The 25,508-nt window shown below is 39.4% G+C and overlaps 2 protein-coding genes across 26 annotated transcripts in view; one reads left to right on the forward strand and one right to left on the reverse strand.

The window, feature by feature from the left end:
• MAPK8 (mitogen-activated protein kinase 8) overlaps window positions 1–6,820 on the reverse strand; it is a 55,857-nt gene extending 49,037 nt beyond the window's left edge. For 7 of the 22 annotated variants that reach the window (XM_068950177.1, XM_068950191.1, XM_068950178.1 and 4 more), the window contains exons 1-2: window positions 6,207–6,327; window positions 5,045–5,126 (exon numbers count right to left, since the gene is read on the reverse strand). The gene's annotated coding sequence lies outside the window, so the exon portion shown is untranslated. Of the gene's footprint in view, window positions 1–5,044; window positions 5,127–5,986; window positions 6,006–6,203; window positions 6,336–6,548; window positions 6,612–6,662 lie in introns of those variants that run through there. The other 15 variants (XM_068950184.1, XM_068950195.1, XM_068950183.1 and 12 more) reach the window with 10 other exon arrangements.
• Window positions 6,821–16,304: 9,484 nt separating this feature from the next.
• The window catches only part of FRMPD2 (FERM and PDZ domain containing 2), an 80,324-nt gene continuing 71,120 nt past the window's right edge, over window positions 16,305–25,508 (forward strand). For all 4 annotated transcript variants that reach the window (XM_068950203.1, XM_068950205.1, XM_068950204.1 and 1 more), the window contains exons 1-2: window positions 16,305–16,439; window positions 25,373–25,501. In XM_068950203.1, coding sequence (XP_068806304.1) covers window positions 25,378–25,501 — 124 coding nt within the window. In that variant the 5' untranslated portion in view covers window positions 16,305–16,439; window positions 25,373–25,377. The remainder of the gene's footprint in view (window positions 16,440–25,372; window positions 25,502–25,508) is intronic.

Consider the following 25,508-nt stretch of genomic DNA (forward strand, 5'->3'; position numbering starts at 1 on the left):
AGGGTATACCTACTCCCCTGAGGGAATGTTTTCCCTTCCCCTCCAGCTAGAATTTCCCTTAATAGGGCTTGGGGCCATTGACTCTTGTCTCTACACCATGCACCTCTGAGAAGAATCATCCCTGCTTAAAGGTGGTTAAAGTCAGCAATTCAAGTCCCCCTTAGCCTTGTCTTCCTCAGGCTGCAAAGCCAGTCCCCCTGTGGCTCCTCCAGCCCCCTCAGCAGCCCGAGGTGGACTCACTCTAGTTTCTCTTTCTGGCACAGGGAGCGTGTGTACATGTGGTCTGCTAGACCGCACTGTAGCTGGAGCCTGGCAGCTGCCCCACAGATAGGAACAGTTGCTTGCTTGAGCCTGTGGGCCTGACTCTTTTCGAATGCAGCCCAGGATGCACTCGGCCTTCAGCTCAGCAGATGCACGGTGCCAACGCCTGTTGAGCTGGTCATCCATCAGCAGCCCCAGGTCCTCCCCTGCAGAAGCCCGCCCTCCCACTCAGCTGCTCCCTGCAGGAGGCCTCGTGACAGCAAAGGGATCGTTTTTATCCCATGCACCTAGCTACAGATGTCCAGCTCTGTGCATGTGTGGGCTATCTCCACAGCTTTGAAACCACGTAAGAAATGAGACATAATGTTTGTTTTTCTTCTTTTCACCCCACACAAAATGCCAGATGGGAGACACTTCAGGTTTTGTTCAGAAGCCTAAAATACAAGTTAAGTGTTTAAGAATGAACCAACACAGGCTACAATCATGGGAACATACATTTTAGCCATACATCATAGTTATTAATTATAGAAGAATAAATAGTGGGTAAAGAGGTTTTCTTACATTCTTTTAAGCTCTGTAATAAACAAAAGTTTGGTATAATTTCATTGTAATTAAATAATCAAAGGTTGCCAAGTATTTTTTTTTTAAATAAAAACTTAAAATCCACAATTGCAGTGATTATGCTTTCTAGCAGCATGGTAGAATTAATGTTTTTCCTTCTTGTTTATTTGAAGTGTAGGAGCTCAGATAGAGTATTTGCTTTGTTTGCAGCACAAATAACCATAAAGTTATCTCAAGTTATATTTTTTTTTTTGCCAGCCACCATTAAGGCATTAGTCTACAATATCCAACTGTGAAAGAGTAATAAGCATCCCGTCTGTTCACATGTCAAGCACCATTTATCCAACAGTAAAAGTGACAATATGGGCAACAAATTTGAGGTTGATTTTAGCATTAAGCTTACAGGCAATTAATTTGAACTGAAATAGAATTGAGCATTAGTTTTTAATCACTTCCCAAGGATAACAGAGGGGGAAAAATACAGATAGCAATACATTCCTTAATTTTAGATACTATTAATTATGAGCTATGAATTTGGTACACCAAAATTATCTTCTCATCACACAAAGAAAAATGCAGGCCTCAAAGAAAAACCTTACAAAATATTTTACAAAACAAAAACAGTTAAGGTAACAGTACTGTACAAACATAGCTGGTTGGACAGTTCTCCACTTTGATCTGATTCAATCTTAGTAAGAGATCTCTTTCCCACAGTTTGATGCCGTCAACTCCAGTCTCTTCCCACGGAGGAGCTCTCACTTCACTCAAAGGTTTTGTAAAATCTATAGCAAAAACACATTGCTATTCACTGATGGCCGTTCTAGAAATAAATGGTCAATGGGAGTACTCCTTAAGTGACAGAGGAAGGAAAAAATCTGTGCAGAGGATTTCCACCTAACAGGAAAGAGACTTGATACCATGTACTTGGTGTGTTCACTGAACACAAACATCAATTCTTACATGAAGGAGAACTTAAGTTACATCTAAAGAGTATCTAGCAATTCTGGTTGAAATAATGAACCTACTGCAAGACAAAGCAGGTATTTTTATTAGTTTGTATTTTGTTTGAAGTGACTTAACTCTTCAATTTCAAGTAATAATTCCCTAATTCCTTAATTAAAGGGTATAAACATACAGTCATTACTACTTATTTCTCATAAACTTCAAATCAGTCTATTGGAAATGTGCCTCCACCAATCACTAAGTCCTGAATTTCTTGACATCATCTTCAAATTCTAAGATAGTTTATTTCTTAAAAATATCAATTACAGTTTAGCAAGAAAGCTACAGTTTTGCCACAAGTACAAACTTTTACAGATGAATGGTACTAACAAAATTCCACTCAATACTTGATAAATATAAACATCTTGGGAAACTGATCAGTGGCTTATGTCTGGAGTACCATGTTTTGCATGAGAAATAGGACAGAAAAAAAGAGAGGGTATTTTAAGGTTTTGATCTGAAAATTTCATCTGTTACTGAGGTAGAGTAAGCTGAATTTAGAAAAATTCTGAACAGTGAATGGGAAGTTGTCTCTACCAACAGGAAAAAAAAAAAAAAAAAACTTAAGAGATAGTTGCTATCCATTTTTCAAGTGCCATAAAAGATAAACTGGTATTTGTAATCCTACATGTAAAATACAGTCCTACAAAAAATTTACATATATGTATATATGTGTGTGTGTGTGTATAAATATATGTATATATAAACCATTTAAATTTTAAAGTAAGATTCAAGACTGGATTACATAAGCACTAAGTAAAGCACAGGCACACCAGGAAAGCACTGCTTCACAAAAGCAGTATTAAAATAAAATAAAATAATAAAAAGGAAGAAAACACAAACAGTTATCAGCACTACAAAGACATATCTTCTGCCTCATTGCTCTACTTCAGTTCATGAACTTTCAACTGTCTACCTTAAGGGTGTTTATTGAAATGACTAATATGGCTAGATCTGGAAAAGGATGTCCATCCAGTGTAAGCTACCAATTTAGAATTGCTCTAGACCAACATTCATCACCAAGCAGGTACTCATCCTAAATCATTTAGCCTTAACAGTGAATTCAAGCAAACAAAATAAGCACCTTGTTTGGAATGCTTTTAGGGAACATCTGCAGAAGGCCCAGTCTATGAACATATCTTCAAACAAGAACCTCTGAATATAGAAGAGGTTTTCCCACTTGCATTACTCCAGCCTTCCAGCAACTACTATTCAACCTGTTGTTTCGTATGTACATCTTTGATAGCAGTCCCTACCTAAGCAGTCTCCTGTCTCCCAACATTGTACCAGTACAGCTATTTGTTCAGACACAAAAGGGAATTAATCAGTCCAACAGGAAGATTTTTCAGTTGTATCAGTCAGTTCCCTGTCTGCTTTGCCACACAGGAGCTGGCAAGAAAGAACAGCAGGGAGAGAAACTGCTCAAGAAAGGTAACCACTGAACATGGAACTATGGTGTTATGTTATAGAAATACAAAAAGTATTATCATTGCTCTGAAAACTCAAAGACTTTATCAACCAACTAATTATCTTCCACTAAAGTCACTATTAAAAAGAATATATGCAAATATAAATGACTATTTCTGTACTTGCATATGGACATATATACACCATGTAACGAAGCAATGCTTAATTAACTATAGTTGATATTTTCACAAGGATAACCAGAAATGGCATTTTTTCAAGTTTAAAAGGGAATCTTCAATTCCATTTGGACAAGTGGATTTGTGAAAAGATCCAAACAGTAGACGTTCAGATTCTCAGTTCAGCAAAATAAAAATTGTTTTCCTGAATCCATGTCCAAACTGTGATGAATTTCACAGCAGGCAAACCGTCTAAATAGTTTAAATTGATTTTTAAGGACAGATCTTTCCATAACATTAACAAAGAAGTTTATTTCCACGGGTTTTGGGTTTAGAACTTTTTTTTAAATGGAAACACTTATGGCAATAAAATACATTCTTATCACTTATTAAAAAGGCAGCTATGAGCAAAACCAGATTAGCCTAATTTGCAAAAAGTGATACAGCAATGAACATTATATACATACTCACAGAAAACTTTTTTCATGGGGAAGAAAAGGGAAGCTTAAGAAACATCATACCGTACTTTTCAGCAGATTATCAGGAAGGATATCTGTTTTAGTCCAGAATATTGGATCAATCCTCAGAAATGAAGGGCTACACACTTACTTTTTATACATCTTTAAACAACAAGCACTCACATGATTTAGGTAGTTGGGAAAGGAAGAAAAAAAAAACCACCCAAACATACAGTGAACAAATAACCAAATAGTATTATAATCTCAAATACTATCCCATTAACTCATGGTTTAAGAATTAGAACAAGCAACAACCACAACTAACCATGTCAGGTAAGTAGCAGGCAGAAAATAAATAAGTGTTTTGGAGTCTCAACAATGGAATTTATTTGCTAATATTTGCATTACAATTGGCTGATACAGCAACTTATCTAAAGGATTTGCAAAGGAGGTTATACTTGCACTCCTATAAAGCCAGCAAAGGCCTAGCTCTCTAAAGAGAATCATTAAAAGTTAAAGACAACAACCAAGAAAACAACCCATACACAAAGGACAGCTCATCTTCTGCCTAGAATGAGTAGTCCCAAACAGTAGGACACAGGACTGTATTGGATCATCTTTTTAATGTTTCTGACCAAGAAGCCTCCATATGGTATATGGTAAACAGCAAGACACTTCATCTGCTTATAGGAGCCACTGGAGCCAAAAAGCTAGGGAAATTCTGCACTAGAAGACAGAGTTAAAATTGCTTTGTCAGAGTTATGACAAAATGTCTTTGTGCAGTCAACTTTGTGCATCCTCTACAACTCCAAAACTCTTTCCCTTCTCCTAACATACTTTTGCCCTATCTGTCTTGAAAGCAGTTAGTACCTGACAATCAACCTGGAATTTGTCTGGTCCCTGTCCTGGCAGTAGAGATTCTGCAGAACTCAGCAATGGGCGTTTATGTGAAAACCACTGAACATCCAGTCACTTGGGGGGTGGAGGAGGGCAGAGGGACTAGCCTATGCTACAAATCTGAAATCAAGTGAAAAAAAAGACAAGATGGCTGTCCTCGTAGACCGAGATCAAGCATGGGACTGTTAAAAATTCAACATACGTTTCTTAGGTATTACTAAAAGAATTAAGAGTCCCTCTTCATTATACCCCAGGAAAGCTCAGATAAGTCAGTGAACTCACTTTGACAGTAGACTTTAACTAGATTTGGCCCAGTGCGTCTTCAGGCTACAGCTGGAACCATTTGTAGGTTATGCTGATATATCTGCAAATACATAGATAAAGTAAGATGCATTTCAAATACTGTCCCATCCTAGGGGTATATTTGTCTGCACCTCTAAAAGCAAGGCTAGCACTCATGTAAATTGAGAGTCCCCCACTAGTCAGTGTCTCCATGCCTGTAAATAAGACCGAGTTGTGATGTAAGCTTGCAAAATTCTCCTCGCAAAACTCTACATGCACGTGCCCTAGGGCAATTAATACTTTCCTTCCACGAGAAGTATAATACCCTCTATATTTACATTATCAGACAGGCCAAAGCGTGCAGGGTTTCTGGATGATCTGAAAGACTTCAGCAAGCCTGTTCTGCAGAGCGCTTAAATTCAAAAAACACACTACACACCTGAATCTGTTACTGTAACTAGGGGAGAATTAACCGAGTGGGGTTCATATTTGTAGCTTATCAGTCATGCCCAGATCAGGCTTCAGCGATGGCACCACTCCACAGAGAGACACATAAAGAAACAGGCTCTGAGAGCAAAGCCAGACGCTGTTAGCGACACAGAGCAACTAAAGGACAAAACAAATTCTGCAGGCAGGCAGCTCACCCCTTTCACCGGAAACATGAAATTAAAAGGCAAAACAATCGGAAGCGCCGCCAGACGCCCCCCAGCCCCCCTGCGGATTTGGGGCGGTCACGCCGTCCCGGAGGAGCGTTTCTTCCCGAGGAGGCACTTCCACAGCAAGGTCGCGGAGCCGCGCTCCCGCGGGGGGCGGTCCCGGCCCCGCAGGCCAACAGGCCGCCGCGCCGCGCCGCGCCGCCCCCCGCGCCCCCGGGGGAGGAGCCCGCGCCGAGCCCCGGCCCCTCCCGGCCGCCAACAAAGAGCCCCCCGCCCCCCCCGTTACCGGGAGACGCCGGGCGCCGAGCGCGGCCCGGCCCGGCCCGGCCCCGGCGGACACGGGCCTGGAGAGCCCCGCGTCGCCTCAGGGCCGGGGGCGCCCCCGCTGCCACAGGCCGAGCGCCGCCCCCGCCGCGGCCTCGCTCCGAAACGTAAACAAAGAGGCCCGGCCCGGCCGCCGCCGCCTCAGTCCCGCTCCCCGCCGCCGCCGTCGCCGCCACCACCACCTCCTCCTCAGCCCCAGCCAGGCCGCCGCCGCCGCCGCCGTCTCGGCCCCGCTCGCCGCCTCCCGCCGCCTGCTCGGCCGCTGAGTAATGAGCCGGGGCCGGGCCGCGCGCACGCTCCGCCCGCCCGGCGCGGCTGCGGCTGCGCCGGCCCCGCCCACGCCGCGGCCTGTCCGCGCCCGCGGGCTCTGCGGCGCCCCCGCTGCCCGCCCGGCTGCCAGCGCCGGCATCGCCAGGGCTCCTCCGCGCCCGCCCTCCCGCAGCAGCCCCTGTCCCGAATTACGCCTCCCCTCCTGCCGGCACTGCCATAAACAACCGCGTTTCGCAGCTCCATGCCGTCCGCACCCCGCCATCGCGCTCCAGCGGCAGTTTTCCTCGTGCCCCCAGACGCCTTGGGCTGCGCTGGCACCGCCGCGGATCCGGGGCCGCGTCTGCCACGCCCGAGCTTTATCTCCTTACTGGGTGTTGTCATATTTTTTTGTTCCGTAGCTGCTCTGGCAATTTTTCCTCTCAGTCTTCAGTGCTGCGTTGCGAGGCTTTGAGTCATCCCTCGCCATCGTCTTTGGCTCTCGCTGCCTGACGCAAGCAGTCGCTCTTTGGTTTTTCTGCGTTTTCTTTGGTATATCATTGTTTGTTCCCCGCCCCGTGTCACTGCGCAGAGACAAAAGGAGGCCAGGCCTCTGAGCACCTTGAAGCCCTATCAACACGTTTGAAGCAAGCCTTTGTATATTTACGCTGCACAGTACAAAAAAGGCTCTTTGACCGGTTTTTAATTAAAATCTGTCAGTCCGGCACACCAAAATCAGACAGTCCACGTTTAATCGATTTGTTAAACATTTAAGTGTCACGTTTTTGAAGATGCCAAGATCACAGTGAGGTCGTCACTGCTAACAGCTTTTACCCTGCTGCATGGCTGTAACAAGCTTAGATTTTCACACCATAAAGGTGGTGCTTCAGAGTATTACAGTTTGGCCCACTATCCTGGCGCTATTAGGAGCTTCACTTCCATAAAGCTGTTGACCTACTACTCATATGCCTGTTTTAGTGAGGTCTCTGCACTCACGTCCTTAAAATTCTCATTTATTTTAGGCAAGCGTATTTTCAATCCATATCTGAGAAGTCGTTCCATTACAGATCCCTGCAGACAGATACACAGCGTTTCCTTTATACCTACAGGAAAAGCTATCGCTTAGACTCCACCCCAGGAGAGAGGCCCCTCTGCATCCCACCAGGCTCTTAAGCGTCTTTCCAAGAGAGAGGAAATCAAGTTTCTCCCACTTCACCTCTGATTATTTTCATGGGGCAGTCTCTGAGTTGAATTAACTCGTGTTTTGCTTTCAGGCTTTTTCTGGTAGGAGTACGTGAGAATACAGTCAGGTGTTGCATTCCCTTCCGTGTTTATTTGTGCCAAAGGCTGGCAGGAAAGGCAATACAAATCCCTGAAATCCACTGGAGGCAAAAAAATTTAATCTGGTTAGGTCATATCCATCTTCATCAGCAGATGAGACTAGCCCTGCCGATTTTGCCTGAAGCAGACCGTGGCACAGGCACGTGTTTCCTTCTGCTGGCAAGCAGACCTCTCTGGTAGCAACCTTTGCTGCTCTGCGTCTCTGCTGCCAGAAACGGGGGGTGGGGGGGTGACACCACGTTCAGCCAGCACAGTTATTTGCAAGGCAAATTCCTTCCTGCGGCTTTAAGGATCACCTATGTTACTCTTAATCTTTTGGGGAGCTATCGTTCCTAATCGTGCTATTTGAGATAAGACTTCACTGAGACTGGCAAGTTTAAAATGGCGTTTTGCTTATGCTATAGGTTTGTCACATATGTTTTTCACTGGACGTTCAAATTCTCATTGAGATTTTACACGTTACAAAGTTGACACTTTAACAGAGATGTATTTATAAGTGAGTTTTTTAAAACTAGCACTCACAGCCATATGTGCCATCAGCATCTATCGCTAGCTTGTATGCAGAGCTGATAAGCAACAGATAATAATGATGCAGAAATTACACAACAAGAGCAGACCAGTGTTGATGCAAAGCACAATGAAGTAGCATTATATATTTTAATATTACACGTTCCATGGACTCCTACATATTTAAAGATTTTATGAAGGAACACAATAAAAGGAAAATAAGGATTTGATATCATAAATCTGCTACTTACTAGTATATCGCCTTTAAAAAATTAAAGACATTACCGATAGGCTGTAAGGTTCCTGTGCTCTATGCAAAAATTTTAAGACATTGAAATAATGCCTCTCTTAATAAGGACAAAATTTCCCTGATTGTGTGAATAATCTGTTTTTTAAAACTAAGTCCCTAAAAAAAATTTTTTTTTTGAGAATGTTATTTAGCATCACCATAGTGTTGTTTTCAAAACTGCTTTGCAGAAGTATTTTCTTGCAAGCATAATGGCTATGTGCAAATATTGAGTATGCCCGGGTGGAGACTCTTTTCTGGATCGTCCTGACTGATATCCAAAAAGATAAGAAAAGTTAGAAACTACAATACAAAACATCAAGCCCAAGGCTATATAATGTAGTCACTTTTGTCCACAAAACATCCATAGTAAAGAATGATGAATTATTTTTGCACCAAAACGGACTAGGATAATTCACAAAGTAAGTGAATGTACTTCAGTTGAATGGGGCTGCAGTGAGAAGACACAGGGTGGTACCTTCTTAAACCACAACAGCTGTTTAAAAGTAAGTATCTGATTATGCCTACAATCATTCTTAGACAAGTTTCTCTTCCTGAGAAGAGAAATAAGATATTCTAGGTATGTGTTGCAACTGTAAGATAACAACATTTAGATAGGCAGGTAAATAGCATGCTCTGAAAAAAGTTTTTTTTTTTTTTTAAGTTATCTTATTTAAAAACATGTATCTGCAAGAATGGACCTTCTAACATTTCTTTTCTTAAGTCATCTTCAATAGAAGACAAAAATTGCATTTCACTGAACTTCCCAGGCTGAACCACCTGTGCAAACATGCAGTCACTGTAATTCTATCATTTATTTGTTTTAGACATGTATATAAATATCATCATTGCATAGACACCTAGCTACCTTTCAGCACTGAAAGATGCCTTCTGGAAATTAATAAACCATAACCATCTCCTCACCTCACTAATTATCTGGCCAAGAAGAGATCAACAAGAATTGTGGGGAGTCAGGGGGCCCAGTTTTTCCACGCTGAGGCTTGATAAGTCACAGCCAGGATCAACATCCACGCCCTGTTATAAAAACAAGTTGATAAATATTGTTTGCTAAGGGCATTATATTTGGAAACAACCCCCAGACTTTATAACATTTTAGAAAATTCCATAAGTAATACAAATGTTTATGTGAAGTAAACAAAACCGTTTGATAATATCTTTACTTCAACAGTTTATCTTTACCATTGGTTGCAATACAAAAGTTGTATTTCACACTAGAAAATGAAATGGACATTTGCTAGAAACTAGTTACAACCAAAAATTCAATTAACTGGCATATTAAAGCCTGAAAAAAGCATACAAAGAAAATGAATGAAGAATCACACCTTCTAACTGTTGATAAATATAGCAGGTGTTTAAATGTTTCATTTTAATAACCCAGTAGATCAAAAGGAAATTAATAAAAGAAACATTTTACCAGCTGGATTTTTTATTTAACTATGTCTTTAAGAGCAAGATGAAATCAGTGTCAAGTAACTAGTTGGAGGGAACTGCATTCCCCCACTGAGTGGAACTGGAAACAGTCACTAATCAGTAAATGCTGATTTATTGTTCGTTCTGCCTGTTAGCAAATAATCATGACTTAGGATTAAGTTTTTTTAATAGTAATCAAAATCAACTGAACAGTTGCTGGCCTTGGCAAAGGTAGCAGAAGGAAAGCAGCCACCACGGGGCACCATGCAACAGGTTATAACCTTGATCATGAGCACAGGGGCCATGTTCATGCATAAGGTATACTTCAGCTCAGAAAAAGAGACATTTCTGTCTGTGTAGTCAACAGACCATGTGTTCTCTGAAATGGCATTAACACTGTTAACCTCTTCTTTGCTGAGCCTGCAAAGGTCTTTCTGAGTGTAAGTCCATTAACAGTCCATTTATATCAGTAGGGTGTACCAAGTAAATTGGCAGCCAAGTATATACAACCAGTTAGACATACTCAGCTGATCAGAAATTGCTAGTGGAGAAAAGTGTAGTTTAACCATGAAGAGACAGTGTTTATGGTATCACAATGCCTCATATTTCTATACACTGATATTAATACAACATAGGGTGTTTTTTATTTATACTGTCACTCAGCTGAAATTTTGCATGGGCAAGGCTTTCATATAATTTAGATAAAAGTTCTTGAGTTTGGCTTTATATGGTGACAACATCGGAGAGTGGGATCCCTGCGCCAGATTCAGGGCTGGATTCTGGTAACGTATTCTAACTATGTCATAGCCAAGTGTTGCTCTGGTTTCTTTACTAGGGAAATATTGATTATAGGTGTGTGTAACTTTGAGTTGTAGAGTTTAATTCCTAAATCCCCCAAACATACTTCTAATTTTTATCTGTGTCACACTCCTGTCTTCCTAAATTATGTACTTAGATGCCTGATCTCCCTTTCCACTGCGGCTGCTTAATGCTGCACCTTATCAATGAAGCCTCTATACTTGGCTTTCTAAGAATAATTCCAGAACAAAGGGCATTTCTAGGCATTCAGAACAAGACCACAGGGACTTTTATATCGGCTGTTTGTCCATCATCATTACAAGAACATCATAGCTGGAAAAGCCCCTGCACCAGACTGAATTCAGCTGCTTGGAACCGGTGGCAGGTGACCAAAATTAGATGACCATTCAGACAACACTTACACAAAACTCAGTGGATTCTGAAGGCCAATTTTCAGCTATGTTCTCTCCAACCAGCATTCAATGGTTTTTTGCTCTGAACTTGCTCGATACATCTTTTTGTTAAAGCAAAGTAAGACTGATCAGGAGCGCACTAATTCTTGTCAGAATTTTTTGATTTCAACTCCTAAATACTAACATATCTCCCATGTTAGATGTATTAAATATTATCTGTGAAGAGAGCTAGAAATGACTTTATTTCAAATGAAATTGGCCAACAGCAATCATCTGACATCCTGTCTAAAAGCTGGTTGAATCTAACCTTCCATATGATGATCCTGATTAAAAAAAAACCAAACAAACTAGTAGCTTCTGAATACAGATTTGAAAAACAACTAAATGTGAAGACCGCAAGCTAAATGGCAGGTAAAGGGACACAGAAAACTTAGTTTTATCTCTTTTGACTTGGTATTTTATTATGCACTGACGAAAGCATTTTGAAGATATTTGTGTGTGTTATGCCTATACTGCAAAATGCCAGGACTTGGAACTAAGCAAACTACACTAGTTACAATAAGCAGGATAATTGCAATAACAAACAATTCCCCTTGAGAGAAATTACACCTCTTTGTGTTAGCTTTGCTGCCTCCACACGACTCTGCACTGTGCAGTACTACCCTATGACCACTTGTGAACACCCATTTTAGGATTTTGAAATGAAGATATATTTTGATCACTTCAGCTGTTGTAGAGAAAAATTATTTTCACTCCGTAAGTAAACTGTCACTCTGATATATACACAAGCATGTCTGAATGTATGCAGGTTTCATAGCAGTGGCCAAGATCAGACTAAAGACAGAATCTCTTTTCCAGTCTTATAACCAGCATTCACTTCACTGCAGGTTTAAATGGCTATTTTTAATGAAACTATTCACAGGATATACCCATGGAATTCTGTTAACATATTCCAGAGTGAAACTTCTTTAAAGGTTTCTTTCTTTCCTCACACTAATGGCCTGAACTCACAGTTCTTAGAGAGTGACTCCATTACAGCCAGTGAGCATTTGGTCATTAAACACTGCCAGTTTGTCCTTTATTTCATGAATTACTTTTTTCACGTTCTCTCTTCTTGAATCATAGGAAGATGCATAGGAAGATGTATCATAGCAATATCGCCCATCATTCAGTTACCTATGGGATCAGCAAAGCTGCAATCAGGTAGCACAAACATGAGCTACTTTTCCAGTTGTGTTTTATTGCCTCATATCGCATCTCAAAAGCAGCAAAACAAGCAAACGAAAATTAGTCTGTTAAAAAAAATCAGATAATCACTTTAAATTGGGTCTTATCAGTTCAGCAGAACTTTAGAAAGATTTAGATCTCTTAGGAGTCTGATCCAGCCTTTGCCAACTATTGCTTTTAAAGAAAACCAGTTATTCTCACCAGTGGCACATCAGAGCTATGCTGTCTTCATGGCTCTCCACACAGGGGTCAGTTCAAATAAACTCCCTTCTTAGTTTAATGTGCTTTGATTAACTTAGGAATTACTTCTTAGAGGGAAACAGGCTGTCCAGATATGTTTGTTCTTCTATTAATTTGAAATTCATTATGTAGATCATTTGCATCTTGCTTACATGTTACATGTCTTTGTTTTTCTTCACAGCTGAGACCAGGGCTACTCAAACCAGATCTGGTGTCTCATGAAGACATTGATGTGAAATAGCTCTGACTGCAAAGACTAGAGCAAGCATATAGACTCACATCCCTATATTACTTTGCTAAGCTAAATATAGATGACTGGATCAATTCCAATCTGCTTAGAAATCACATGGAAATAAGTCTTTAACTTGGGTGTATACTGATTATACAGATGATGCATAGAAGTTTACTATCAGAAGTGGTTAGGTCCTGTTATACGACCTGGGCAGACTTGAAACAAAAAGGAACATTTCCTGATTCTTCAGAAGGCTCAAGCAATCTCCATTTAGCTCTGATTGCTCAAGCAGTTTATGGTCCATGGGACTCTGAAGTACAGTCAAATAGAACTTATGCAAGTATTTCAAGTCATCTCTGCTGGGTGGAAACTCCATCCCTGACCTGTGGCTGCAGTTTTGACAGCCCGTCTCAACTAGCATCAGCTGAGAACTAACTAATAATCATCACCTTTATGTAAACTTTAAGAGCTTCCCACACTTAGCTTCCGTGGGATGAAAAGGCATTAATGTCAGAGAATAATAGGATTCTAACCCTTGCCAATTCTCAGAAAGCTGGGAACACCCTAAGCCTCCATCCAGCAGTTCCTTCACTGGGATAAACAGTCTTTCATCTTGTTAACCTTCTTACAATAGTGGTTCAGTTACATAAACTTTGCCACAATCACATACATCTGTATACAGTAAAGAATTCAATGGGGGAATTGAATGAATTCAGCTGAAGCTTCCACATTACGACAGTCTGTTTTGAGTTTATGAGTCTGCAATACCACTGAGGTTCAGACAGCTATGATGTGAATAATTTTCTAAAATGGCTATATTTTCAAGAGAGAGCTTTTCAGAATACAGAAGGCAACATGAGTCATAATTTGATTTTGATGAATTTGGAACAATTGCTTCCATCAATAGAACCACCACAGAATTGCACCAATGTAGATCAGGTCAGAAGCAGGCCCGTGTTTTCATAAGAAGAATGATTAGGTCTTTCCTCAAAGCAGCGAGCATAAATTATTTAGGCACTTTGATTAGTTAATCAAGTCAACCTTTCCACCTGACGTAATGAGGGCATATTCACACAACACCTTATTTTGAGCAAAATGAGTCAACAAGCCACCCTGTTAACTCCAGAAACACTACTATACATTCACCCACTTAAACCAAATTTTGGCAGCCAGAAACGCACAACTGTAAGTAACTTCGTATCTCTTCCCCAGTCATTACCTGCAGAAGGAACAGGCACAAACTTCTGTGTTGCTTTTTTCCTGTTAGTATGATTGTATTGATGATCAGGCTGAATACATCCCAAAGTGCACGGACACTCAGTTTCACTTTATCCACAATAGCTTTTTACTGATCTGTTGGTATCTGGATACACTGCAAGGATTTTGTTTGGGACCTGAAAGATGAAGAGCAATGTCAGTCCCAGCGATCACATCAGAAGGGTAACCAGATAGTCTCTACCGCACAGTTGCTAAGATTTATCAGAAAATGTTAGCTTGCTGATTTCAAAGTATTTCAGATGCAAGACTTTTTAAACAAGTTTTATTCCTGCCTGGATTCCTGGAAGACTACCTTTCAGATCAGACTCATGACTTCTGGACCAAGACCAAATTTAGAAAAAAAATAGACTTATTTTGCTGCTATGAAAAAAATAGTGCAGTGAAAGGATGAAAACAGATGGGTGACGTGCCCAGTGTGGGAATCAGCATAATGGATCTTTTCAGTACCATCCTGGGATAAGGTAATATTACATTTGTCAGGAGAGAAGGATTAGCAGCAATTGAGCTATGAGGTGATGAAAGCCTAAATATTTTGTTATTTAATTAGATAAGGAAGGCCATAGCTTGTAAATTTTATTCAGAAACATGTACCAAGATCCAGATAAACTGAAAAGGTTGACTTAGGAAGAAGGCCAAGCTGAAGATGAATCCCAGGGGCTTAAGGTAACAGTGGTATAATTCACAGGGACTAAGAAAAAAAACGGAGTGAGAAATGGGGAAATGCAAGGTCTTTTTTTGGCCATGTTAAACTTAAATGACTAGTTGCATGAAGACAGGCAAAGAAAAACTATCTCCTCATTTGGACACGAGGAAAGAAATCTACAGTGGAGATAGCTATGGGGCCTCTGCATTAAGATCGTAGTAGCTGCAATGGCATTTGCAGATCACATTGCTCAGAGACAAAATATAGGGAGAAAAAAGAAAGAGCGACAGATGGAGCTTCAGGGAATCCTTATAGAAAGTTGGTGGGAGAAAGTAAAGGATCCTCCAATTACTCCCCAGAGGAGCACTTATGGGCAAGAACCAGGAGTGGAAAGAGTCTTAAGAGTCCAGGGAAGGATAAGATATCAAGAAGAACATGGATGATAGTATCAGATCAAGCAGTATGAGGATCTGGAGTAAAGATGACTTCAGCTTCTGACGATAAAATAATCTTGACTTGTGGCTACCACAGACATGGACAGCAAAAGAGATGGTTGCCTGATTAGAACATTTTGTTGATGTAGATTTTGGCCTTGTGTGTTACTATATTTTTATTCTATTGCATGAAACTTCTGAGAATCTTTAAAAATAAGCTGCTATCTGCTCTATCTGAATATTAATCATATCAAAAAACAGATATTTGCCATGGCAATACATAACATACATTTTGATAACTTCCTCCTTTTTTTTTTTTAAAGATTTGGAAGTAAATGAACGAATTTGGATTTTTTGAAGGCAGAGGGATTGCTATTCAGCTCACATCAGAGGACAACTGTTTTGAAGACTGAGGGAAGAAAATACGATGTCAAAAGAAACATTGGGAAGAATTAGGAAAAAATGAATGTGAAGATCTTAATAAGTCTAATAGGACTTCCTTTTATTTTTGCTAATGTTTTTTTCACTTCCTTATGCCCAACTCAGATTTGCATCCCCGGGGCTCCCTGCGCTCTGTTCTCAGCACAGCCACACCCTGCCATAATTAACTAGGATTTTTCAGATTGAGCACTATAAAACAAACTAATGAAACTCCTCTTTAAACTTTCAGGTGTTTTTTCCTGGAAGGCAGACCACCGAAATCTTATCTGCAGGTTGACAGAGTCTGAAGGATTTTGCTCACCATACAAGACACTCTCTCTCCCTAGACAGCCACTCTGGGCTTGATGTGTTCCTTCTCCCTGGGCTGGCAGAGGGCTGAAAGTGACATCAGTCTACAGGGCTTTAGACCTAACACTCCTGTGTGCGTCAGGTAATCCAATTGAGGTCTTACATGTCAACAGACCCACAGATTTACACTGAGCCACTTCCTAAAAGCAGACTCTATTACCTGGTGGGTGAGCAGTCAAAAAAAAAAAAAAAAGAAAGAAAAAAAGAATGCAAACAGCTTCAGCAGCCATGACATTGTCCTGAACTCCACACCAGGAGCTGCCAGGCTGGGCTTGCAAGCAGGAGAAGGAACTTCATTGTTTGCTGGCTTAGCCATTTGCCAGACCACACACTGCTTAGTTACAAAGATATAAACAAAGCAGTAGAAAGAGAAAGAAAGAAAGAAGAGAGAACGTGCACGTAAGAAAGCAAGAAACAAAAGCCAAAGCAAGTCCTGAATATGTCTTATATGAATTTTATAACTGTGAAGATCTAAACTGCATTAGGTATTGGGCAAAAATATAGAAGATTTCAGACCAATCTGGATGCAGCATCTGTTCAACTTGTACAGGTATGTTCTTATGTATTTCTCTTAATCTCATTATCAATTAAATAAGCATTAAAGAATTCCTCGTCTTTGCTTTGTACAGCACTAATATTTACTTTTTTCTTACGTTAAAGCAAGAAAAGAAATGAGCTTGTATTAAAAATGGTAATATAGGATCGGTCAGACTGTGCTCTAGAACATCTACGCTCAGTCCCTCCTGCCTTTTCTAGGCGTTAGAAACATTCACCCATAACAGACTTTCACTCATAAAAATTCAAAGTACCTCAGACTGTTTCCTAGTTTCTATTGAAAGAAAAGGAATAGAAACAGTTGAATTAGAAATGGCTGAATTGTTACTGCTCTTATGGCAGGGATAAGTCTTCATTTGTATAATGTAGCTTGCATGATTCTGGAAAAACTGTTTTAAATGCTTCTTATTCATAGATTTGTGTGGAATTATACTTATTTAAAAAAAGCATTGAACTCCAAAGCCAAGAAAGATATGATGTTCTGGAGATAATAGCCTGGGACTAAATAATTTGGACTAGAAATCTGGTTTCCTGATTTATTTGCTGCTACTCTCTCATCCATCTTCAAGCAAGTTTCAGCACTACAGCTTGCTGTTTCTAAAATAAAAACAGGTGTTATTTTATGGAAGTTTGGCATATACTTCATAAGCATTCATGATTTAGAAATTTAGATGGAAACGCTAAAGGAATACAAATAATGGTAATTTACTATTTACATCTAAAGTGCCTCACTAAAGACAGAAAACCACATTGTCCTTGATGATGTGGTAAAAGAAGGCACTGAGACTTTGCTGGGTTATAGAGCTGGTCAGCAGCAGAACCAAGATCAGAACCTTCGGATATCTCCGTGCAGGAAACAAAGGTACAACTGTGACACTTGCAGGACTCACACTACCTTTAGATTACCTATCTTCTGTATTAATAGGCACAGCACAGCAGCACTGACTGCAGTAGGGTTAGCTGCTTGAGAAGCTATGGATAGTCTCTGGGAGGTCTGTATAGCATATGCTAAAATCTTGGCTATTGAGACTTCGGGTTTTCTTTGGCACCTTAGCAAAGTCTGCTCAGGTCCTTCAACATGTGTTGTACTGACACATTCTAATTTCAGCAATAGTGTAGCATTTGATTCCTGATTCCCAGTTCTTATCTATGGAACCAGGCTGTCTCATTGCAGAGAATTATATGTCTAAAAAAGGACACTCTCACAAACATAAAAGAAAAATACTATTATCCCATTTGAGCTCTACTGTCCTATATTTCTGGTGCTGCAGCAGCAGACAATATGTCTCCGAAACTTTAATCTTTGAAACATTTGCATACCAACAACATTAGATTCATTTCACTAGTAAGTTATGCTTTCTTGTAGAATGTACTTTTCATGAAAGATGCATTAAAAAAAAAATCAAAGAATGGCAGTAGTCCTTAATAGATAGAACTCTTCAGATGTTTTTGGGTTTGACCTCAGCCAAAATGGTTGTGATAGGGTGTATAAGCTTAGCAAGAACATAGGACCACTTTATTCTCCGTGGAGTTATCCAGTGAGATGTTTTATACATTTCTACTGAAAGAACATCCATTTGCAAACTGACTGCAGACAGCACAATATTCTCATCTGCAATTCCTAAGTAGGTTCCCACCGAAGTGAAGAGGGAGTCAAAATTTGGCCCTGTAAGCTTGATTCTGTAGAATACTGATTTTTTTCCACGTTTAGCAACAATAACATTTTGGCAGCACTGTGTCTTTGAGAAACAATGTCCATAGATCTTGTTATAAAACCTCATCCATTTTAACACCCTTACCAGTCAGCTCACAGAACTCACTAGAGAGGCATATAACCACACAGTTCAGGATTCAGATTTCACCTCTTTCAAAGATTAGACTTTCAAAAGCTGGTGTTTGCTTAGAGACCTAACCCATGAGAAGTTTACGGTTTCCTAGCAATGAAACTTGGATCTCTTCAGAAATGAAATTTTATTTCTCCTGAATGCTGAATACTTTGTAATAGTCTGGCTAATTCTTCTACTGATTAAAGCGCATGTTTCTAGAACAGAAATAGCACAAATGAATTGGCATTACAGGGTGTAAACATACTATACAATGAAGGCTGTATCATTACAGCTATAACCTCCATGGCATAATCTTTCTAAGGAAAAGTCACATGCTTCAGCAATAAGGCAACACCCTTATGGACTTATCAGTGTTTACAGATTTGGCTCCTCCCATCTACTTTATTTGAACATAAGTTTTTAGTATTTAAGTCAAATTATAAAACTATAAATTTTTACCCCCTATTTCAGAGTTGAATTTCTTACTTCACAGGATTCATATCTCTGTTACAAAGAACATATTCTCTCCAAAATTATAACAATTGTTCAGTGAGTCAGAGTATAAAATTTGTATATTGAAAACATGTGAATAAATCAGTTTGAAATTTAAAATTAGACCTTTCAAAAAAATACCCTTTTCAGACTCTTCAAACTTTATGTAGCTAAAATACAAAGGTATTTTAGAATTCAAATATAGTAGAGTGCACTTAAGCCAAGTAATTAGCCTGCATCCAGCTGTCTATCCAGTTCTGTTTTTATTTCCAGGCAAAAACTATGTTAACATTTTGTTATAGGTGACAGTATATACCACAAACTGACTTTAAATATATTAAAGGGGTACTGCAGTGATCCTAAGCAGCATTATATAAACTCTGAGTTTCCTGTGTAAGCTGGACATGGAAAAATACTCAGGTACACAGCAAGAGCTTCTATATTCCCTAGGTTCTTCCTTTTTTGTTTCTCTAAAACATTCATATAGTTATGATTAAGATATTAGATTTACTTTTATTTCCATATAGTTTTTCTGTATTTCCCCTAAGATTATCAGTAATAGTTATTAGCTTGGTGATAGGAAGAGCATTCCCTTAATTCAATTTTAACAACATTTTAAATTTTTTTCGAGAATTTTTCGATTTTCAGTTTTAAATGTTTTACATGAATATATCTACACAAGTAATATATTTAGTTGTCACTTCTTAGCAATTCATTTCTATACTTTAATTTTCATAACCATATGCTGTATTTTTCTCATATAAGAATACTGTGCGTCAAGCACAAAACATAACCTAAACTAAAATACCCAAACTGTCATCAACACAATAGATGTTGTTAGGCTCTATCCAAAGCTCACACCATTTTCAACTATGATAAATATAACAATTACCGACTGAAACAATCATCTTCTTTCCTCTATAGCCAACTGCATGTTACAGTTTTGTGGACTGTAATGAAAGTCAGATGCAAAACAAAAACAGGCTTAGAGTTCTCACTGATAGACAACTTGGTCCCAGCTTTCAGTGCTTCTTCAATATCTCATAATGACCTAGTGAGTGTAGATCAACACCTCTAAAAGACTCCATATAGCATTGCAAACTACAACACTGGGATTTTTTTTTTTTTTAAAGCAGCAGAAAACCTGCAGCCTTGGGCAACAAAAGATTGTGATCCTCATGTGAAAATTGTTTTTAAGAGTATATACTCTTGAATTGATAGAATTATTTCACTGATCCCAAACTTCTCAGTGAACTCTGTAGAGACCCAGAGCAAGTTTAATATATGTCCTAGCCTATAACCTTGTGCTTCTATAACATGCAAACCCTTCCTTCATACCTTAATATGGTTCTGGCCTTGGATCAGGTTCATGCTCTATGCTGTCCCTCTCACCATGGCAGTGAGTGACTCAGGGAAGTCAGAGCAGCTGGAATTGATGGGAGCATACAATCACACTGCTGGGCTCAGGACAAACCTTTCTGAAACCCTGTAAACTTACTGTAGAATTATCACTGATGATTTCAAAACGGTGGTTCAATCAAAATGTTAACACTAGCCCTATTTTTTAATCCCTCTAATTTGGTAATAAAGTCTGATTTATTGCAGGTTGCCTAAGACAGGCAGGAGGAATTCTCGGATCTAGGTATTTGGAATACTTAGTGTTAAAAAAAAGCAACTGGTTTGCCTTAAATCAAATATTATGTTTTAATTTACTCTTGGTCCTCAATGAATTTTAAGACCCACTTGGTGAAGCTTCTGAACTCCTGTGTCATAAAGTTGCAGAGATACAAATTCATCACTGGGCTACTCCTAAACATAAGGCGTTCAGAGTAGAGTGTTAACAAAAGATGTTAATCTTTGAAGGGTGAAAAAACACAGATGAAACCAAAAGACAGGATAAACAGAGTGATTTTATCTAGATAGGAGCCCTCACCTGTTTTTTGTTAGTCTATGACCTTTCCTACACAGGGTGTATTCAGAAAACATGTTACTTGATACATCAACTCATTGTTCGGCACCTCATGTCAAGAAAAAGGATGTTGCTTAAAAAGTTAGCTAGCCGTTTTTTATCATGAAAGATAATTAGGAATTATCAAATGCATCTGCTAAGCACAATTTCTCCACTGCAGACAAATGGTAGGGAATTACAGAAGTCTTCAGGGAAGACAGAAAATAACAGAGCAGTGAGGACATGGTGGGAACCAGAGCAGGCAATTAGTATGGGGGTGGTGGTGGGAGCAGGACTCACAGAATGTGCACAGCTGAAACAAGGGATCTTCTTAAAAATCAAGCTGTTTATTTCAAATACTATATATGGAAACAATTTAGGTTAATATATGAAATTAAAATAGTTAACATTTACAGAGCTTTCCCTCCCCACTGCATACATAAGAATACTGAACAGAATCTTAGACTCACTGATGTTGATAGCAGCTTGCTATGTTTTGAATGGACCAGGATTTCACCCCAGGTGTGTGAGCTTCCATCCAGATATTTTGCAATACACAAGACAGTATAAGAAAGCAGGATGGGCTGTTCAGTCAGAAGAAAGGCAAGAACTTTGAAAAAACAAAGTTCTTTTACCACCACTTCCTGGTGGTAAAAACAGAAAGGCATTTCTGTTGACATAGAAGCCTTTCCACTTCAAAATTCTTGGTTCTTACACAAGGTCAATCTTTTGTTTTGCTGTTTTTGTTGTCTTTATATACAAAGCTTTTGCCAATGCTTTAGTTTCCAGCTGTCTTTCAAGATGCCCAAACGGAACAAGTGCATTCTTGATTTACTTTAAAACTACACTAAAAACAAACTTGACCCAGTAATTTCAAAACCTAAGCCTGATTCCTCCTTCCTCAGTCTTATTCACTGCTGTGTCCTGTGATCTCCCCTTTTTCATCTGATTTTTCACCACCATCCAGGTAATGGATCAAGACTTTCATTCTATAGAAACCGATTTCATAGGTGAGCCAACTTCCCAGTAAACTGATAGGCTTATATGAAAAGGCTTGTCCTTTATTTAGGAATCTAGATGCCCCAGTGCCCCCTGAGGATATTTGATTTATAACTGTTTGAAAAGGGAAAGTCAGTTACCCTACCCCAAAACAATAGTTTTTAGCTCTTCTGCTTTTATACAGCCAAGAAAGCAGCAAAAGTAAAGGTGAAGGTTGACAAAAGCCAAATTGCTCCCTTACACATTACTAAATAAGATTGCCAAATCTAATAAAGCCAAATTGCACATAAAGTGACCCTGACATATGAAATTAATAATGCTTGATTGTTATTAAGTGCCAAATTCAGCTGCAAAGCTGTAGTTCATTATTTTTCATAATGAACTCTATTACCTTCACTGACCCTAGATTTCAACAACTCTTTGGAGGAAAGGTTGCACACAAGAAACAAAATATACCAAAAGTAGAATGAAATAGATTAAAAAGAAATGTGATAAATACATGGATGTTGGTGGTAGAACAAAGGGTTCTACCTCAGTTTGCTAGGCCTATCTATACAAGCAGCATAGACTGGTTTCTTCCCAGGGAAGGAAAAAAACCACAAAGCACTATTAACTCGAGGAGGTCTATGTAATGAATGAATCTTTGCTGTGAAAATTAGAATGGGGAGAACTCTTTAGGCTGATTTTCCTAGTTAGATGGCACTGGAGATCTCTACCTTCTTCCATAAGAGACAGTGGGAGATTTGTTTTTGACCTCAGAGGCAGCACAATTAGGCCATGGAAGTCCTTTTCTACTTTTCCCAGGCTCAAAAACATTAACCTCCATGTCCTGGCCAAATTCCAGAGTGGGCGATTACATTCTGCTGCCCTAATTTCTCCCCACAGCCTCAATGAGATCAAGCATCTTTTTTTATGTGTATTGGTACTGTAAATAACCAGGTCTCTTCTTGTAAGGTTTCTCCTCCTTACCTCCTATTTTATCTGCTTTGCCTTATCACTTGTAGCTTGTCTGAATGAGGACAGAATTGCTTAGTTCTGGATCACAGATTTTTTTGAACTGAAGGACCATGAATATGTACAGTGATAATACCACTATTACTTTTACTCTCATAACACATATGCAGTCTGGGCTGGCTATGAAAAAATGTATTTTTTCCTACTCATACAATTACATTTTTTGAAGCATCACATCATGCTGATCTTGAAAAACAAAGATCAAAAATACAGCCCACAAATACAAGACTTTTGAGTATATTTAAAAAAATCAATTGTCAATTTGCTTTTAAAGCAAGACAATGCTTAAGCATGAACTCTACAGTGAAATATAACATTAAAGCAATAATTTATGAACTTCAAAAAGACACTGATTTCCATGAGCATATGACCTAATCATTTTTTAAAAGAAATCACATCATTGCTAGCTGAATTCATTTAATTCACACTCGCTATTAATCTGAGATGCAAGTTTTAGACTTAAAAACATTCACCACAAAGCTGAAGCAGCTCAGGTGTAACTGCTGATTTCACTAGCTCCATGAAGCAGAAAGGCCTGGACTCTGGATAGCTGCTTATGAAGTAATTTAAGCTAGTTAGAAACATCAGCACTGAAATCACTTTGTTCATAGAAATACTTCCATTTAAAATGGAAGCTACAGTCCCCCTCCCCTGATACAGACCCAAGTAAAGCTGCAGTAAGCATAGTCTGGTGGATTAGTCTTATAGAGAAGCCACACAGATTCCAGCAGTGGGGATGTGAATTGATTGTTTAGTCCCAGTACTACAGTGTTAAGTGAAATGCTATCACAGTAATTTATTAAGAAAGATGGTGATGGCTTAGATTAAGCAGATTTGTCTGTCTCTTCTAATTAAGGTTAGGTTCTTAAGAAGCTTTACTACCCCTTGAAGCTACACAGACTAAAATTAGGACTCTGGTTCCATTCAAAATGTCACTAGGTTGGTCCATAATCCTGTGGTGATTGCAACAAGCGATCGCTCTTCCCATGTTGATTCCCTGTCTGGAAGCTGTAAGTCAGAACAGAGCCCCATGAAGCAAAGCTTAAGTAATATCTATTAATTAACAACAAGTTGGTCCCACAAAACATTGTAATGGTCTTGCAGTGACCCCTTGAAGACTGCATAATAAATAGGAAACCGGCAAAGAAATCAGCTGTCAAACAGTAAATTCTATTGCAGCCATTTGCTCTCTGCCTGCAATAAGTGGGCTGTGTACAGAGGGTGGAGAAAAGGCTGGGGGTGGGGAAGAGCTGCTTTCAGGTTGTGAGTGAAGTTATTTCATGGTTGCATTTATAGCCGTATACATAATAAAAGTAACATCCTAGGCTCTAGCGTCCTCACTCGGGGGTTTATAGACAATGCTAAAACCACAAAGCAATAGATAGATCACTTCCAACTTTCTCAATGTTCCCCTATTTACACAGCATCCAATGAACCTATGGAACTCACTGTTGCAAGATAATAACAGAAGCATAAACTAATTCTAGAAATGTCTAGCCACGTTGAAGCTTGGATTCAGTCTTCCTTACAGACATGCAGATCTAGAGCAGTTCTACCTAAATCAGTACACTACAAAAGCATGCAACCAGTGAAATGTGAAAGTCACTCATTTATAAATAACAGAATCTTCCTTGACAATATTTAGTATGGTAAGACCTTCTGAGGAAAATAAACCTTGATACTTCAAGTCAGTTTTCAGTTGCCCGGGATTAGGCAAATACTTTTCCCATAGGCATTAAATTATTACTCACTATAGGATATGTTCTTGTAAATGATCTTATGCTGCATTGCAACTGAGACAGAACAGGAGTGCATGGACCAACATTCTTCAGTAGGCCAGGTCTTATGTTCTTGCTCATATAGGACAGTGTGCTGGATACCACTGCATGCTATTCAACAGCACACAGAGAATTATCTTTTAGTTTGGTTCACTGAAACAAAGCAATTTTATAGATATATTAGTATGAATGAACTGCAAGTTCCATGTCTTAGGTATCTGACCAAGAAAAATCTCTCAATGAACTTGGTGAGAGTCTCCAAGCCTTTTGTGATCAGTCTGCTAAGCAATGAATGAAAGAAAAAGCACTCTGTCAGACTATGTTTATAAGTAGAATACTTAGAATTAGAATATTCCATTAGCATATTCTCTCTCTTAGAATATTTCCATTTCTCTCATCTAGCTTCTGCCTAGAAGCAAAAAAAAAAACACAAGAAAAAACACACACAAAAAATCCCCCAAAACACACAACGGATTATGCTTTGTTTATCCCCATCTCATGTTTTTATAGACAAGAGCATCCAATTAAGGAGCAAAATAAATGCCCAACCATTCAGTTGACCACTCAAAGTGAACAGTACAAATTCATGAAGGATCTCCTGAATAGAAGTGATTTGCCCCACGCAATTCTGATTCATTACAAATGAGAAGTAAAAGGGCTGGAAAAGATCATAAAAGTCATTTAGTTCAGCCCCTTTTCTTCACTCTTGCTCAGGTGAAGACATGCATAAACCATACCTACCTTTAGCAATCAAAGCAGGGTGGTGGTTCACAAAGGATTTCTTATTGTGAGAAGAAGTTATAATTGTAGTCACAATGGTTTGAGCAATTCACTGTCCTCTAGCATGCCCAAAATCTGGTTTTTATTGCAGCAGGCATGAGCAGTTCCTGTGTGACACTGGCCGAGGTCCTGTGGGCAAAAGGAAGCCCTTTGGAGGAAGAAGATATATGGGCACTCTTGTACAAGGCCACAGTGCAGCTTCTTGAGGACCTTCACAAAGGTGAGGT

This window comes from Struthio camelus, chromosome 7, assembly GCF_040807025.1.
Source record: "Struthio camelus isolate bStrCam1 chromosome 7, bStrCam1.hap1, whole genome shotgun sequence".
Taxonomy (NCBI): Eukaryota; Metazoa; Chordata; class Aves; order Struthioniformes; family Struthionidae; genus Struthio; species Struthio camelus.